General features: G+C 42.5%; 3 protein-coding genes across 5 annotated transcripts in view; 1 reads left to right on the forward strand and 2 right to left on the reverse strand.

The window, feature by feature from the left end:
* Positions 1–4,018: 4,018 nt before the first annotated feature.
* LOC103879107 lies at positions 4,019–5,324 on the reverse strand. Its single transcript, XM_009191654.4, has one exon. It carries the CDS (start codon positions 5,041–5,043, stop codon positions 4,654–4,656), a length of 390 nt encoding a protein of 129 aa, XP_009189918.2. The 5' UTR covers positions 5,044–5,324; the 3' UTR covers positions 4,019–4,653.
* On the reverse strand, positions 4,019–17,858 carry LOC110741717. Its single transcript, XM_021929713.2, has 2 exons — positions 17,701–17,858; positions 4,019–6,077 (listed from the first exon to the last, which is right to left on the reverse strand). The coding sequence occupies exons 1-2, from the start codon at positions 17,856–17,858 to the stop codon at positions 5,348–5,350; spliced, it is 888 nt and encodes a 295-aa protein (XP_021785405.2). The 3' UTR covers positions 4,019–5,347.
* NUP58 (nucleoporin 58) overlaps positions 5,510–17,870 on the forward strand; it is a 48,722-nt gene continuing 36,361 nt past the window's right edge. Inside the window, exons 1-4 of one of the 3 annotated variants that reach the window (XM_021929498.2) lie at positions 5,510–5,763; positions 11,984–12,126; positions 13,400–13,435; positions 17,165–17,314. In XM_021929498.2, the coding sequence (XP_021785190.1) occupies positions 5,657–5,763; positions 11,984–12,126; positions 13,400–13,435; positions 17,165–17,314 (436 nt within the window). In that variant the 5' untranslated portion in view covers positions 5,510–5,656. The remainder of the gene's footprint in view (positions 5,764–11,983; positions 12,127–13,399; positions 13,436–17,164; positions 17,315–17,870) is intronic. The other 2 variants (XM_021929500.2, XM_021929499.2) reach the window with 2 other exon arrangements.

Below are 17,870 nucleotides of genomic sequence, written 5' to 3' on the forward strand. Positions count from 1 at the left end.
GGTGGCATTTTTATTGTTATATTCCAGTCCTATATATACTATTGACCTTTGCCAATCTTGGATATTTCCTAGTTTTCCTCAGTAACACATGTAAAATTCATCTTTTGGGGTGAACGCCTACTAAAAAGGTATACTACATTTAGTTATGAATAATACAGATTCAGCTCTAATGGACTAAATAACATAGAAATTGACTTTTCTCTCATTTAAAAGAAATCTGAAGGTAGGTAGTATAGGCTTGGCATGGTGTCTCTATGGTATACCATCAGGGACCTAAGCTCATGCTATCTTTTTGTGATACCCTCGTTTGCATATGACTTCCATTCTTAAAGTCACTCATGGACCAAGATGGCTATTGGAGATCCAGCCATTGTGTCTAAGTTCCAGGCAGCAGGAAGAAAGGAGAAGAAAGTAGAAACAGATGTATGCCAGCTATCTGTCCCCAAGAAAATGAGTGATCCTGGAAGTCTCATCTCATGTTTCCCACCCACCTCTACCTGTAAAGGAAGATGGAGACATATAGTTGTTTATCTGGTTAGTTTGCCACTTTGGAGAAAACTGAGGTTTTAAGGGAGAAGGAAGGAAAGAATAAATATTGGTGGCCAGAAGATAGCTTCCATCGTTTATCTTATGTTGACATTGCTTAGTTTCTCTTCTCGGTCTTCCTTATCCACTACAGTTGTCAAGTCATAAAAGCAACTTTTTCAGGTCCCATCTCTGCCAATAGGAAGGGTGTATCTCAAAATAAATGACTATCATTTGAATTAAATACATTTATTTAGCTTTATGGCTAACTCCTTACATTTATTTTTCTCATTTCTTGGGTGATGAGTGAAAAAAATAGTCAGGAAATAGACCATTACTGTTCTGACCTGTGACTGGGAACTTTTGTTTTAGCTTTAAGCTTTTCACCCTTAACTTTTTAGTTTGAAAATTTCAAACCTACAGAAAGGTTGTAAAATTATTATAATGAACACCCATATACCTTGTTTTGACCATCATCCCATAACTTGCATTATTGATTTATTTCTCTATATACATTTGGTGGTGGTGGTTGTTGAATCACTTGAGAATTTAATGAATTTTTAAAGTGGAAGGACACTACTTAAATATTTAAAACCCTAAAATATTTAAGACCTTTTCTGAGAATAATTTTCAAGATAAAGACTGTGATTGAAGGCAAATGGTTACATGTAATTTCTAAAAGATAACCTCTCTTCTGGATATTTCAGAGGACCAGAACTAGAGATATTACAGACTCCTTTCAATAGACTTCAGATTCCCACTTCCTTTATGTGTTAGAACCTCTGCTGAGAGAGGTTCTCAAATGGTTATCCTGATCTGAACACCCCCACCAAAGCAAACCTATTTTAGATATATTAATGCAAACACAAATTAGAAGTTTTAGCCTGGGCAACATGGCGAAAACCCATCTTTACAAATAAACAAATTAGCCGGGCATGGTGGTGCACACCTGTATGTGGTCCTAGCTACTCAGGTGGTTGAGGTGGGAGGATCACTTGAGCTAGAGAGGCAGAGGTTGCAGTGAGCCAAGATGGTGCCACTGCACTCCAGCCTGGGCACAGAGCAAGACCGTGTCTCAAAAAGGAGAAAAAAAAAAAAAGAAAAAAAGAAAATTTTTTACAGCGCTATTTCTGTTTGGATAATTCAGTTTGATTATGACATTAACAATGTCATCATCCTGCTGGCAAATCAGCAAAAGATGGAGTTCTCTAACAGAATGCTTACAATGTAAGAAGCAAGGAAAGACAAAATGGCCTGCTCTAGAATTTAGAATCTGAAGCACTTGCTTCATCCTTGGAAGCAGCAATTCACACAGAACTGACACATAGGTTCAAGTCCTCTAATGCTGAAAAGAGTACTATCTGGAAGATCCTTTGGGATAGGTTTGTTACTCTACCTAGACTAGGTCAGGGTGAAGCCAGATTCCAGTGCTCCATGGTTCTGCTCGGTTGCAGATAGGATTCAGGCTTATGTATGCATAATGCTCAGTTACTGCTATTTTACTGTTTTCAATTCACTAACCAAACCATTGAGCTTATTGAAAACCGCTTTCTTTGGAGTTTCATTTCGGTAGAATGTAAGGATGTAATTTCTTTCTTCACTAATAGGACAAGCAGTACAAGGTATATGAGATGAGAAGGGATCTCTGGCCGGGCGCGGTGGCTCAAGCCTGTAATCCCAGCACTTTGGGAGGCCGAGACGGGCGGATCACGAGGTCAGGAGATCGAGACCATCCTGGCTAACACGGTGAAACCCCGTCTCTACTAAAAAAATACAAAAAACTAGCCGGGTGTGGTGGCGGGCGCCTGTAGTCCCAGCTACTCGGGAGGCTGAGGCAGGAGAATGGCGGGAACCCGGGAGGCGGAGCTTGCAGTGAGCCGAGATCAAGCCACTGCACTCCAGCCTGGGCGACAGAGCAAGACTCCTGTCTCAACAAAAAAAAAAAAAAAAAAAAAAAAAAGAGAAGGGATCTCTGAGATCTAGTCTTATACTTGGTGCATCTAGTGGTAGATTGCAATACTGCTCATCAGATATTCCAGATTTTGTCTCTGCAGTGCTCCTCCTTGAGTGATTTGGGGATTTATTACTGTAGCATAACTTAAAACTATTCTGTCAGATACAAGGCAAGAAATGCTACACTAAAATTTTGATAAAACAAAGTTGAAAGGATAGTTTGCTTGTTAATTGGAATGGCTTCCCCCAAAACCCAAACTTTAAGTCAGATTTCCTTTATTTCTTTTATAACCGTTTAGCTTTAAAACAGTTATAGATGTGGCTGGGCCTGGTGGCTCACGCCTGTAATCCCAGTACTTTGGGAGGCCAAGGCAGGCAGATCATGAGGTCAGGAGATTGAGACCATCCTGGCCAACATGGTGAAACCCCATCTACTAAAAATACCAAAATTAGCTGGGCATGGTGGCATGTGCCTGTAATTTCAGCTACTTAGGAGGCTGAGGCAGGAGACTTGCTTGAACCAGGAAGTTGGAGGTTGCAGGGAGCCAGGATCTAGCCACTGCACTCCAGCCTGGTGACAGAGACTCCGTCCAAAAAAAAAAGTTATAGATTTACAGAATTATTAATTACATAGAGAGAATGTTCATATTCCTCACACCCAGTTTCCCCTATTATGAACATATTAGTTCCTATATTTTTACATGCTCTTTCCTTCCTGCGAATATTACAAGTCTTGTTCATTAATATATATTTCTTAAGTGCCAGCCATTTTGCTATTACTAATTGTAGGATGGTATTCTTCAAAAGTTTTGGAAAGAATACACGAGAAAATCAAAAGACATAGGGAGTGCCTTTCTATCTTCCCATAAAAATCATGTGGATCTTTTTTTTTTCAGTCAAAAGGAAGACTTTGTGTGAACAATCCTCTTACTGACCACCCTATAGCCATTACTGAAAATAGCCTTCTCTATATCACTGAAGCTTTTAAAACTCACAACAATCTTTTATTTTTGCCTCCTGTTGGATAACTATGAAGTTTTTATTTATATCTTAATCCAAATATATCCCTTTTTTTCTTTTTTATCATTCCCATTATGACCTCCATGATGTTTAAAATGTTATGGCCATGAGCGGTGGCTCACGCCTGTAATTCCAGCACTTTGGGAGGCCGAGGTGGGCAGATCCCTCGAGACCAGGAGTTCGAGACCAGCCTGGCCAACATGGTGAAACCCCATCTCTACTAAAAAATACAGAAATTAACCGGGTGTGGTGGTGTGTGCCTGTGATCCCAGTTACTCGGGAGGCTGAGGCAGGAGAATCGCTTGAACTCAGGAGGCAGAGGTTGCGGTGATAGGCCATTGTATTCCAGCCTGGGCAACAAAGCAAGACTCCATCTCAAAATATAGTATAAATTTAAAAAATAATAAATTAAATTTAAAAATAGATAAAATAAAATGTACATGTTTCTTTTTAATTACACAAACACAGAGGTGGTGTATTAGTCTGCTTGGCTGATGTAACAAAATACCATAGACTGAGGTGGCTGTAACACCATTTACTTCTCTCAATTCTGGAGACTAAGTCCCAGATAAAGATGGGGCAGTCTGGGTTCCACGTGAGCCCCTTCTTGCTCTGTCCTCACATGGCACACAAAGGAGGACAAGCTCTTTGTTATTTTTTCTCTTAAAGGCACTAATCCCGCCATGGGGGACCCACCCGGGTGAACTCATATAAATTGAATTACCTCCCAAAGGCTCCATCTCCAAATACCAACATATCGGGGTGGGGCAGGGCTTTAACATATGGATTGGGGGAGGAGGGAAATAGTTCAGTCCACAGCTGATGGCAATGCCCAAGCTCAACGCAAGATTAAAGTACTGATTTACAGAGAGCTGTGAGATGAGGTTAGAAAGACTCCTCATACGGAGGTCATCAAGTGCCAGACTAAAGAGCCACTGGGCTTTTTAGATCATAAATCCGGGGGTTGCTTATGGGATGGATTTTGTTAGAGATCACGAGTGGGAACACCATTTGGGGGGGTAATATAACAATTCCTGAGGGAAAAATAAAAACGAACACTATGACAACCACTCTCGAATGCACCACCACCAGGAAGCCTTTCCTGACGCTTCGCCAGAGAGGTTCTCTTTAAACGCGAATTTTTCTTGAGTTACCCTAGAAATGTGAGTTCCCCTCCACATCTCGCCTTCTCTCGTACACGTTCCTGTGCGTTTCCCAACCCTTCCACTTCACGGTGCCTGCAGCACGCGGTGTGTCCGCGCGCCCTACAGCCCTGCACCGCGCTTCCGGCGCAGCCGCCCGCGCTCGGCCCAAGGTCCCGCCCTCCCGCATCAGGATGCGCGGACGGCGTTTGTGGACTTGACCGCATGCCAGGAAATCCCGCGGGCCTGGCCACTTCTGGGCGTCGGGACCACAGCCGGCCACCCCACGGACGCCGGGGACGCTCTCCTGGGCCCACTTCAGGGCTGCGCGTCGGGCTCGCAACAACGGCGTCCAGCTGGCCTGAGGCGCAGGGGTGGGGCTCACGTCGTCGGACGGTTGCATGGATTATTTTCGATTGATTTCCGAACCTTCAGGAGGCAGACACGCTCCCCTTCCTTCTTAGAGATGATGGGGCGGCAGCCAACGAAGGCCCGAAGCCGCCTCCTTTTCTGTGTGGGGAGCTAGGAGATGCTCAGGAGGGACCTCCCCGATTCTGAGCATCATTTTTGGCAGGAGGCTACATATGAGCAGGAATTGACATTCATCATTCTAATGTGCAGATTATGTCAGTACGGATGCTACGATAGAAGAACTAAAAAATGACAGAAATGGTTTCGCTGTTTTTAAACTCTGGGAGCCTACACCTTTAAGAGATTGGGCCGTGCGCCAATCCCACCCGGTCCCGGGGTGCCTTGCGCGGCTCGCCGACCCCCCCCCCCCCCCCCCCCTCCAACTCGCGTCCCAGGGCTCCCTGCGCGGCGGTTTCACTTCCGGCGGGCGTACTTTTGCGTGGTTGCTCCACCCCCTCAGCCTTACCTTCGCCGCCGTTGGGGCTGGAAGTTCCCGCCAGGTGGGTTCCGGGCGAGAGATGTTCCCCGGCCCGCCTCGGCTTTGAGGCGAGAGCAGTGTCCCAGAGCCCTTTCATCTTGCTGACGGCGTCGAGCCCCGGGCAGACATGTCCACAGGGTTCTCCTTCGGGTCCGGGACTCTGGGTTCCACCACCGTGGCCGCAGGCGGGACCGGCACGGGCGGCGGTTTCTCTTTCGGAACGGGAGCGTCTAGGTAACTGCACTTTCTCGCCTTCCTGGGCCGGATTCCCCCCGAGCCCCACCCCCGCAAAGCTCCCCTCGTGTCCGCGTCCTCTCTCTTCCCGCTGGCTTCCTTCCCGGTGAGGCTGGAGAGAAGCACTTAATCTAGCCGCCCGGCGTCGTAGGCCTCTCGCTCGCCGCCGTACCCAGGCCCAGCGCGGCCTGGTGAAGTGGAGGGCGGGATGGGTTTTGTGCCGTGAGGTTTCCAGAATCCACGTATAGCTCAGGCATTGTTTGGACCTAGTGGGGTCTTGACTGCGTGGAGGGGCCTGGGGGTCTTCCCCGGAGCTTTAGCGATGCGTCAGTCTTAGGCGTAGAATGAACGTTGAATGAATGAATGAAATTATAGCATGTTGTGGAGTTTTATGGTAGATAATTCCAATTTCATTGCAGCATTTGCGGTTTTGGATATTACGGTGTTTTAATAACTTTGTGGTTGTTTTTAACGAGCTTTTCAAGCTTCTGTGCCACATGGGACCTCATCTGCTTTTGTTAAAACAACAACAACAACAAAAAACACTTCTTTGCAGTGTTTTTTAGTGGTAATTTTGTGCAGTATGTGCAGATTAGTATATCTGACGCAAGAATGTTGTGTTGTAATCACTCAACATTGTCTTTTACTTAAATTACAAAACGTAGGTAGCATGTTCCTCGTTTTTGTGCAACCCATTAGTCCAGGTGGCGACAAAAACATAACTGTCCAGAAAGAGACAAAGTGGTGAGACATTTATTTTAATGAGAGATTTAAGCTTTAGAACTCAATTTTTTAAAAGATAAAGGTGGAGGGGTTCATAAAGTTAAGGAGTGTGCACACTGTCAACAAGATACTTCCTGAAGCTTAAAAGATGCGGCTGTAGATTTAAAAGGCAAAAACTTAAGCATGACCTGCAGTTTAAAAAGGGAGGGAGGAGGAATCACAGGCTATACAGCCAATTCAGAAATTTGAATTTTCATCCGTACCTCCGTTATTCTTACTCTACTCGCTCAACAACAGGTCCTAATAATTTTACTTCTGCCATTTCCGTTTGTCTTTATTTCCAGTTCCACCACCCTGCTCAGGCTATTATCATTCATGGAACAAATATTTATTGGACACATTCCCATGTGCAGGGCTCTGTTTTAGGTATTAAGAGTCTTGCTCTCTTGATCCTTAACATTCTTACGAAAATACTTCTGATTCTTGTCAGATTTTTAACCAGCTATCTTTCTTATTTTAGATGAAAACTACTGCAATCAACTTCTTCAATCTGTTCTGCCACATTGTAGCCAGAGTAATTTTTTTAAAAAATTGTCATTGCTCCCTCTTTAATCATTTCCCGCTATCTTTAGAGTGAAGTTAAAAAAAACAGACAAACAAAAAAAACTTACCATAGTCTGCAAGGTCCACTTCTGCTGGAACCTCTGGGTACTCATCTTGAGCCCGTCTTTTTATTTTAGTTATCCAGACCCACTGTTAAAAACAAACACGCAACTACCACCCGGTACACCACTACCTGCACACAAATAAATAAATGAAATAAAGTTTCAGAGAAAGATACTAACCCCTACTTCATGGGATGCACTTTGATCTTTTCTATTCTATTTCTTTTTTTTTAATGTTGTTTATGACTGGAATTAATTTTTATATTTCTCTCATGGTCCTGATCTTAGTGTGAAAAAGCCTGTCCTAGCAACATGACCTTTTCTCTTTTCAAGTGGGCTTTGCCAGCCCCTTCCTTGCCAGTATCAAATGGTCTCCTCCCCAGAGAGGCCTTTTCTGACCTGTCAGTCTAGGGGAGATTTCTGTTCTCCTAGTACTCTTGGAGTGCTGATCACAATTGTAATCAGTTTGTTATATTTATTGTTAACTTGTTTGTTGTCAGATCTCAGCTCTAGAATAATTAATATTTGTGTCTCTCACTGACTAGAAACTGCCTGAGGGCAGGGTCTGAGTCTTACCACCTCTTCCTCAGTCCCAAGGACAGTGCCTGGCATAGAAAAAGGGCTTTAATAACAATTTGAATGACTGAGCAAATGAGTTATTAGTAATAAGTTATAAAAAATACCCAAGTTTTAGAGAGGCTTGGATAAATTAGTGAAAGAGGAGACAGTCTGACATAAATTTGTTAGAGTGCTGGTTGGGAGGCCTGACAGCCCCTAGTGCCACCTGGTGATTTGATGTCTTGAGGTCGGTCATTTTAGGGGAGTTCTCACATCTGGAAAGGAGATGATTACCTGAGTTGATGAGTGAGATGAAGCATTTGAATATTTAGCATCAAATCTGGCACTTGCTAAGTGCTCAGTAAATGTTAGCTATTATGTTAGCTGCCAAGTCTGCATTAGGGCAAGCTGGGCAAGTTAAAATAACATTCCTGATGTGATTGAGTCAAGTTGGTTTTTATACAGCACATCCTATCAAGTGCTTGGCACATAACATTGGTTTGAGGCAATAATTGGTCAAGTCTAGGGTAGCGCTTGTTTTTCTTGAGTTTAGTAAATTTCACTGACACCAAAATTTCTCTTTTGCTTCTGTGATAGGGTAAAATTTCATTTTGATGTGTTTCTTTGGCAGCATTTTCAACTTTCATTATGTTTCATAATATCTTCAGTTACGTTGTCAAGACATTTAAAAAATGTCAAGATATTAAAATATATATATAATATATATATATATTTTTGAGACGGAGTCTTGCTCTGTCATCCAGGCTGGAGTGCAGTGGCGCGATCTCGGCTCACTGCAAGCTCCGCGTCCTGGGTTCACGCAATTCTGCCTCATCCTCCTGAGTAGCTGGGACTACAGGCGCCACCACCACGCCCGGCTAATTTTTTTTGTATTTTGAGTAGAGACGGGGTTTCACCATGTTAGCCAGGATGGTCTCGATCTCTTGACCTCGTGATCTACCTGCATCGGCCTCCCAAAGTACTGGGATTACAGGTGTGAGCCACTGTGCCTGGCCTTTTTTTTGAGACAGAGTCTTGCTCTTGCTCTTGTTACCCAGCCTGAAGTGCAATGGCGCAATCTCGGCTCACTGCAACCTCTGCCTCCTGGATTCAATTGATTCTCCTGCCTCAGCCTCCCGAATAGCTGGGATTACAGGCACACCACCACACCAGGCTAATTTTTTTTTTTTTTTTTTTTTTTTATGTTTTTAGTAGAGACGAGGTTTCACCATGTTGGCCAGGCTGATCTCAAACTCTCCTGGTTCAGGTGATCCGTCCTCCTCAGCATTCCAAGGTGCTGGAATTACAGGCGTGAGCCGCTGCGCCCAGCCACCAATAATGTTTTAGTATCCCCCAGATACTCATTTATTCTACTCCACATTATACACACAACAGTTTCAAAATAACAATACAATCAGACTACCCACAGCTAAGCTAAATGTTTTAGCATATATACCCCTTTTATGGTTGTACCTATGTTGTCTGGATATAGCCATTACATACTATATTCTTTTGCTTGTCGCGCTCACTTAGGTTTCTGTGTGTGTGATATCTCACTTAGTTTTGGTTGTAGCAATGTGTTTTTAATAATACCTTTTAAATTCAGACTAAATGTTTAAAGATCTGTGGGCCTTTTTTTTTTTTTTTTTTTTTTTTGGTGAGACGGCCTTGTTCTGTCTCCCAGGCTGGAATGCAGTGGTGCAGTCTCAGCTCACTACAACCTTCACCTCCTGGGCTAAAGTGATCCTTCCACCTCAGCTTTCTGAGTAGCTGGGATTACAGGCATGCCTCAGCACGCCTGGCTAATTTTTTTTTTTTTGGAAGTTTTTTGTTGTTTTTTTGGTAGAGACACTTCTATCATGTTGCCCAGGCTGGTCTCAAGCTTCTGGGCTCAAGCAGTCTGCCTACCTCAACCTCCCAAAGTGCTGGGGTTACAGGCATGAGCCACCCGGTCTGGTCAAGATCTGTGTTTTAATTGTTAGTGAGAGCTCACAGCCCTACTTTGTCTCCCACCTCGCCTTTATCCACCCAAGGTGCACACAAACACATTAAAGATCAGTGGTGAACTAAGTACTTCCTCTTCTTTTACCTACTCAGTATGGATGGCACACCTCAAGTTCTGCCCCTTAATAAGCTCCTCCGTCTCTGTTCCCCTCACAGTGGTTAGCTCTTTTCCTCAAACTTCTGCGGTATCTCTTTGCCATCATTTGGTACTTGATTATAATCTGCCTTATAGTAATTGTAAACTTACTGAAGGTGTGTACATTTCTGCTGCTTGAATGATCTACTGCTTGAGTATTTCCTTTCTTCCTTGTCCCCCAGTGATTGCAAAAATCTGAGTGGCTTCTTAAGCTGGTTATGCAATTGAAGACACGCACACCCAAGTCACTTGGAGAACTCTTCTGGCTTGGAGTACAGTTATTTGTGTTGTTTTCCCCCTGGTAAACGGCATGTTCCTTGACTAGGGACTTGATCATCTTTCTGCTTCCTTGCTATTCCTGGCATAACGCCTTGTACATAATATATTTAGTTGAATTTATAAGTATCCGTAATGATAACAGTCATAACAACCTTTATTGAAGTTAATTCATCCTGTGCAATTTCTGAAGTCTTATATTTAAAGAAAAAAAATCTGCTGGCTGGGCGCGGTGGCTCACGCCTGTAATCCCAGCACTTTGGGAGGCCGAGGCGGGCGGATCATGAGGTCAGAAGATCGAGACCATCCTGGCTAACACGGTGGAACCCTGTCTGTACTAAAAATACAAAAAATTAGCTGGGCGTGGTGGCGGGCGCCTGTAGTCCCAGCTACTTGGGAGGCTGAGGCAGAAGAATGGCATGAACCCGGGAGGCGGAGCTTGCAGTGAGCTGAGATCGCGCCACCGCACTCCAGCTTGGACAACAGAGCAAGACTCCGTCTCAAAAAAAAAAAAAAAATTATGCTAAGTGGGTACTGTTAATTCCTATTTTGCAGATGAGGAAATAGAGGCTCAGAAAGGTTAAGTAATGGCACACAAGTACCAGAACTTGGGTGAATTCGTACTGGAACCCAGCCACACTACTGCTGCCAGAGATTTTGAGACTTTGAAAATGATACTGGGTTCTCCCATGGTGATTACTCTTTATGGAAGAGCAGCAAAGGAAGCAATAAATATGTAGGATAAAGAGGATTCCCCATTATGCTATATAATCTCCCTTAACTCTCCTACATAATTTTTGAAGTGCCAACTTGTCAAACTTTGCTTGCTTTCACAATTTGTCTTCCCACCTTTTCCTAGCAAATCTGAACCTCTGAGTCTTGATAAGAGTAGTTGAAAAGTTGTGAACTTTGTTCACATTCACTTGCTTTTATCAGCTGTTCTTTTTTTAAGCTTTCCAACGCTCTATGAAGAGTTTCTGTTAATGCACACATGATCCTGAGACACGGTGATTTTGCTTTGCGTTTAACTTTTGCCAGGAAATGTGCCCACTAGTTTTCCTATTTTGCTTTTTTTGGTGGTAAAATCCCTAACTATAAGCTCTCCCCAACCCCACATTGCCCTATGAATGTGGTAATGTAGCAACCTTGAAGATAACTTAAAATCACTTTTCTATGGCCATTTTAAAATATGCTAGGTTTCAAAGATTGGTGAAAGCAGAATAATTGTGATCCATACTTATGATTACCTTGAGATCTGAAATCCTTATTACTATAGACTGCTTTTCTTGAAATCTGGTATTGTTTTTTTTTTTTGAGAGGGAGTCTCGCTCTGTCACTCAGACTGGAGTGCAGTGACACTATCTCGGCTCACTGCAACTTCTGCCTCCGGGGTTCAAGCAATTCTCCTGCCTTAGCCTCCTGAGTAGCTGGGATTACAGGCACATGTCACCACCATGCCCGGCTAAGTTTTGTATTTTTAGTAGAGACAAGGTTTCACCCTGTTGGTGAGGCTGGTCTGGAACTCCTGACTTCATGATCCACTCGCCTCGGCTTCCCAAAGTGCTGGGATTACAGGCGTGAGCCACCACGCCCAGCCTGAAATCTGGTAGTATTGTATTTTTTAAGACTACGTTTACATGTGGATTTATTTTTAAGGAAGAACAGAAACGTGTTTGAACTTGGTGGGTTAAAGATAAATTTATTTTTCTTTTTGGGTCCTATGACAATGTATTTGATATGTTACGTGAATGAAACTATCTTGAAGAGTTAATTTTTATTTCTCTTAAGTAAATATTGGCTCTAGTAGACTTCCTTTTGTGCATGTAGTTTTTGTTTTGTTTTTGTTTTTTTAAATAAGCAACCCTTCTGTGGGGCTCAATTTTGGAAATCTTGGAAGTACTGCAACTCCAGCAACTACATCTGCTCCTTCAAGTGGTTTTGGAACCGGGCTCTTTGGATCTAAACCTGCCACTGGGTTCACTCTAGGAGGAACAAATACAGGTGAGGAGGATCTGACCACATTGTCAGGGAGTAGGCTTGGGATATTCTTTCCTAAATTCTGTCCTGTATCTCCGTTTACAAGGATCATCACTGGTAGTAGACCTTAAAAAATGGTAAATACTAAGATGAAAAGAAATACAAGGAATTGGAATTAAGGGCTAGTGATATAGGCCCGATCATTGACTGTCATCTACTCTGAAGTAAGGAAGGAAAACATACAAACATTAAATTTTTAGACTGTGTAATAATAGAGTTTTTCCTTAGTGAAGATTGTTGTTTAAGCCAGCTTTATCAATTTGGAACGTTAACATACATGAGATAATCAGCACCCTTACTGTAACATAATTCACTTTTTTTTTTTTTTTTTTGATACACAGTCTTGCTCTGTTGTCTAGGCTGGAGTTCAGTGGCATGATCATGGCCCACTGTAGCCTTGCAACCTCTTGGGTCCAAATGATCCTCCCACCTCAGCCTCCTGAGTAGATGGAACCACAGGTGTGCACCACCACGCCTGGCTTTTTTTTTTTTTTTTTTTTTTTACTTTTTGTAGAGAAGGGGTCTCCTCCTGGTCTTAAATTCCTGAGGTCAGGTGATCCTCCTGCCTTGGCCTCTCAGAGTGCTGGGATTGTAGGCCTGAGTTACCATGCCTGGTAGAGATGTTTTACATTTTCGCATTATTAAAACAATAAGTGGGAAAAGGGCAATAGATAAAGGACTTGAAGGTTTCGAAAACAATGGAAAATTTTTGTTTTTAATACAGCTGGAAAAATAGTGTTTCACTGGAGCTGACCATTTAAAAAGTTTGCTTCTTTATTTACCCTTTATTTTCTAATACTCTGTTTTCTTACTACTTTTTGCATTGATCTTCCAGCTTTGAGTGCAGCACATTTCACAGCCACATCTAGAAAATGGAAGAACGACAGGAATAGATATGAGCAGATTAGTCAGTGAGCTGCTTGAGACAGCTCAGTGTAGCATTTTGTTTGGAATTGCTTTTTTAGATCTTGCTTAATTTTGTTATAAGCAATAGTTATTTGCATTTTATAAATTTTATTCCTTAATCAAATTATGCACAGCTTGTAATATGAAAACCAGTGCTGTGGGAAAAATGCGTGATTAGTGGTTATGGTGGCAGATACTATGATATGTATTGCTCTAATTAGAAGAGTTATCACTCCCTGAGGGTGATTTTAAGTCTTTGCCTTATGACGGGTAAACCAAAAGAATGTCATCTTCATTGATGATTAAATTTTATTTCTCTTTTTGTCCCCAGGAATAGCAACAACTATAACTACAGGATTAACTCTGGGTAAGAATTTTTGAGGAAAGATCCCAGCTCTGTGGGCTTCTAATAATTTTGATAAATTGAGTGATCTTTCTACTCTTCTCTCTTCTAATATCTCACAGAGCTGGGGTATAGAAAAAAGTGTGTGTATCACAGATGGTGACTTATCAGAGAACCTTTCAGTATTTGAGTGGTGAAAAAAAGGAATGACTTTGTAGAGTACTTTTATAATTCAGAAAAGTATTTTAAATGCAGAAATTGTTTTTAATGTGGAAGTTTATTTCATATTACTTTTTTTAGTCATTTGACTCCATTTAGTGGAAAAAACACCAAACTTTAAGCCAGAAATTTTGGAATTAAGCCTCTAAAATAGTTGTGAGGCCTTAGGTAATATTTGGGGGCTCTTAGTTATCTAAAAAATTGAGGGTATTGAACTAATATCCAAATACATAATACCTTCTGTAGTGTTACGCTAAAGGGAATGTGATAACTAGGGTTTCAGCCAGCTTTCAATCTGGATGGCAGTAAACAATGTGAATGGAAAGGAAAAGGAAATGAAGGAACATTTAGAAGCCCTTAAATTGAGTTTTAAAATAAGGATTGGCAGACTTCATTTGGATGCTACACCTGTTATTAACAGAAAACACAGCACATCTGTTTATCACCAAAGTTTTGGACTGGGTTGGCTACAAACACAAGCAAGTGAATCTTCTTGTTTTCTTTTTTGCTTTTTTTTCCCCCCATCAGACAGGTTCTTCCTCTGTTGCCCAGGCTGGAGTGCAGTGGCACCATCAGAGCTCACTGCAACCTCAAACTCTTGGGCTCAAGCGATCTTCCCTGAGGTTCCCAAGTAGCTAGGACTATAGGTACATACCACAATGCTCGACTAATTTTTTTTTTTTTTTTTTTTTTTAAAGAGTTGGAGTTTTGCTCTTACTGCCCAGGCTGGAGTGCAATGGCGCAATCTCGGCTCACCGCAACCTCCGCCTCCTAGGTTCAAGCGATTCTCCTGCCTCAGCCTCCCAAGTAGCTGGGATTACAGACATGTGCCACCACGCCCGACAAATTTTGTATTTTTAGTAGAGGCAAGATTTCTCCATGTTCGTCGGTCAGGCTGGTCTCGAACTCCCAACCTCAGATGATCCACCCACCTTGGCCTCCCAAAGTGCTGGGATTATAGGTGTAAGCCACTGCGCCTGGCTTTTTTTTTTTTTTTTTTTTTTTGGCGAGACAAGGTCTCACTGTGTTGCCTAGGCTGGTCATGGACTCCTAGCCTGAAGCCACGTGCCCTCTTTGTCCTCCCAAAGTGCTGGGATTATAGACTTGAGCCACACTACGCCTGAGTCTTGTTTTCTGAGGTTGTGACCCCATACATGATTTCAAAGTACTGTACTCTGACAGGAACTTCTAGTTGTGATCAAGGCAATCCAGAAGCATAGTTTCTGGCTTCTTTTCTCTCTGTGATTTCAGGTTAAGTCAATGCAGGTCATTCATACATTTCTTCACTTAGTATTGTTTGAGCAGTTATTCCTTCCTAACCATGCGGCCTTGTGTATACATGATGCCTTGAACATTGAATATTATCTTGTGGCACTGGTAGTGAGGATGGTCCTTGATGATGACATTGGGAACTGCTAAGGGTTGGAGCAAGACAGTCTGTTGTGAGGTGGAAGGGTTAGGCAGGTATATTAACATGTTCTTGTATTATCTGATAAATTTCCTAAAAGATGTAGGAGAGGCACCATGGAAGGCAGAGGAAGAAAACAGTATGGTTTACTTTACGGGCAAGAAGCATTTCAGACAGAGGATTGGCAAATGCAAAGGCCCAGTCATAAAAGCATTCAGGGAAATACAAAACATTTTGTTCTTGGAGCTTAGAAATCAGAGGTGGAAATGGTGGGCAGAGTTGAGATTTGAGGAGCAGGTTGGGACCAGATAGGAAAGGGAGGTATATGTCATGTCTTTAGACTATTTTAAAGACAATCTAGAGTTAATAGGAACCTTAAGTTGGGCAGAATCACCAGGATATTTGTGGGGGGTTTTTGTTTGTTTTTGGTGGTGGTGTTTTGTTTTTTTTTGTTTTTTGAGACGGAATTTCGCTCTTGTTGCCCAGACTGGAGTGCAATGGCATGATCTCGGCTCACTGCAACCTCTGCCTCCCAGGTTCAAAAAATTGTCCTGTCTCAGCCTCCCAAGTAGCTGGGATTACAGACATGTGCCACCACGCCCAGTTAATTTTGTATTTTTAGTAGTTTTTTTAAGGTAACCAAGATAATTTTAAGAATAGATTAGAGGTTAGAGGAGACTGATACCAGAGAAATAAATACTGTTGTAGTAGTTCTTAAGAGAGAGATGGCCTGCCGGGCGCGGTGGCTCAAGCCTGTAATCCCAGCACTTTGGGAGGCCGAGATGGGCGGATCACGAGGTCAGGAGATCGAGACCATCCTGGCTAACACGGTGAAACCCCGTCTCTACTAAGAAATACAAAAAATAGCCGGGCGAGGTGGCAGCGCCTGTAGTCCCAGCTACTCGGGAGGCTGAGGCCGGAGAATGGCGTGAACCCGGGAGGCGGAGCTTGCAGTGAGCTGAGATCCGGCCACTGCACTCCAGCCTGGGCGACAGCGCGAGACTCCGTCTCAAAAAAAAAAAAAAAAAAAAAAAAAAAAGAGAGATGGCCTAAGCTAAGGTTTTTAAGGATGCTTGTAGTACAGGATATTTCTGAAGTGCAGTCGACAGGATTTGTGACTAATGGAGTACGGGAGAAAGAAGGGATGTCAAGAACGACTGGTTTCTGGCTTGAGGAATTGAACTGAGCAACGTTGGAGATTTAGCAAAAAGTTTTTGTGGTGAGATATGTAGGAGGCCAAAGGGGCATCAAGATAGAACTAGACAATGAGGACTTAGGTGAATATCAGTTTAGACTTAATCACCTGTAGTTGAAATGATGAAAGTGGGTGAGTCATTGGGGAAGTAAGGAAGTAGGAATAGAACCCTAGGAAGTGTCATTTAAGACATGAACAGAGGAAAGACAGCTACAGAAAAAAAGGGCTGAAAAGGAATAGGGAGACAGCTGGGGGCAGACAGAGACACAGGGGCCAGAAGAAAGGAATGGAGAATGAGTATTAGAGAGGAGGGACCATTTTTCTGCTGAAAGGGAAAGGAGGAGGATAAATGCTGCATTAGAGGTAAATCTAGGAGTAGAATTAAAAATCGATGTATTACATTGATTAGATTTTTTTTGTTTTGTTTTTCTTTTTTTGAGACAGAGTCTCTTGTCTCCCAGGCTGGAGTGCAGTGGTGCGATTTCAGCTTACTGCAGCTTCCCCCTCCCAGATTCAAGTGACTATCATGCCTCAGCATCCCGAGTAGCTGGGGTTACAGGTGTGCACTGCCATACTCGACTAATTTTTGTATTTTTAGTAGAGGAGGCGTTTCACCATGTTGGCCAGGCTGGTCTCGAACTCCTGACCTCAAGCAATCTGCCCATTTTGGCCTCCCAAAGTGTTGGGATTACAGGCGTGAGCCACTGTACCAGGCCATTCTTTTGTTTTTCTTAACTCAAAGAGCCATTTTTTTTGTGTTCACCATGGTTTAGTCTCAACTTCTACATATTTTCTCTCACAGACACATCCTCCTTCTGTTGGCAAAAGGTAGTATCACAAACTTTTAGGGATCCATATTGAAACCAGTGTAATAGAACACTTACAGGTAAAGTAGAATTTTGTTTGTTTACTTATTTATTTATTTAAATAGGAACGCCAGCCACTACATCTGCAGCTACAACAGGCTTCAGTTTAGGATTCAACAAACCTGCAGCATCTGCCACACCATTTGCTCTACCTATTGCTTCTACCTCAGCTAGCGGTCTGACTCTTTCGTCTGCTCTGACATCAACTCCAGCAGGTGAGGTAGAATGAAAAATTGTTGCATTCAATGGTTAAATTTCAATTTTATCTGGTTAGAGAACATAGATAGTCACCTTTACTAAACATAACTTAGGATTTTGACTACAGAAATTATTGATTTATAAAGAAGAAAATTCAGCTTTGAGCATTGAAGCAGGAGAGGCTGTCTTGGGAGATAGTCCCTATTTAAAGAGCAAAGCAGGGAAGAGGGCTAGAGAGGTAAAATGTAAACTTGTTAATATTGACTTTGTTTTCATGGAGCCATTTAGTGACAGGGAAAGACAAAGACTTGGCATAAACCTCGCCTATCTTTTGATTCATTTAATATGAAGGTGAAGTTGATGGCCTGGGGTGAAGACAATATTGCTGTCTAGAATCAGTTACCTGGTACCATTGTAATATTCCTCAAAGCCCTTATTTCTGTCCCAGATTTTTGCTTTAAAGCTGCTGTTTCTCTTTATTCTTAAGTATGTAATTTTATCTTTAGCAAGTAGTTCTTCCAAAGAGCCAATTTTATCATGGATGTCAGTTTTTAAAAACATCGTATTTGTATT

Source organism: Papio anubis, chromosome 15 (genome assembly GCF_008728515.1).
Source record: "Papio anubis isolate 15944 chromosome 15, Panubis1.0, whole genome shotgun sequence".
NCBI classification, from domain to species: domain Eukaryota; kingdom Metazoa; phylum Chordata; class Mammalia; order Primates; family Cercopithecidae; genus Papio; species Papio anubis.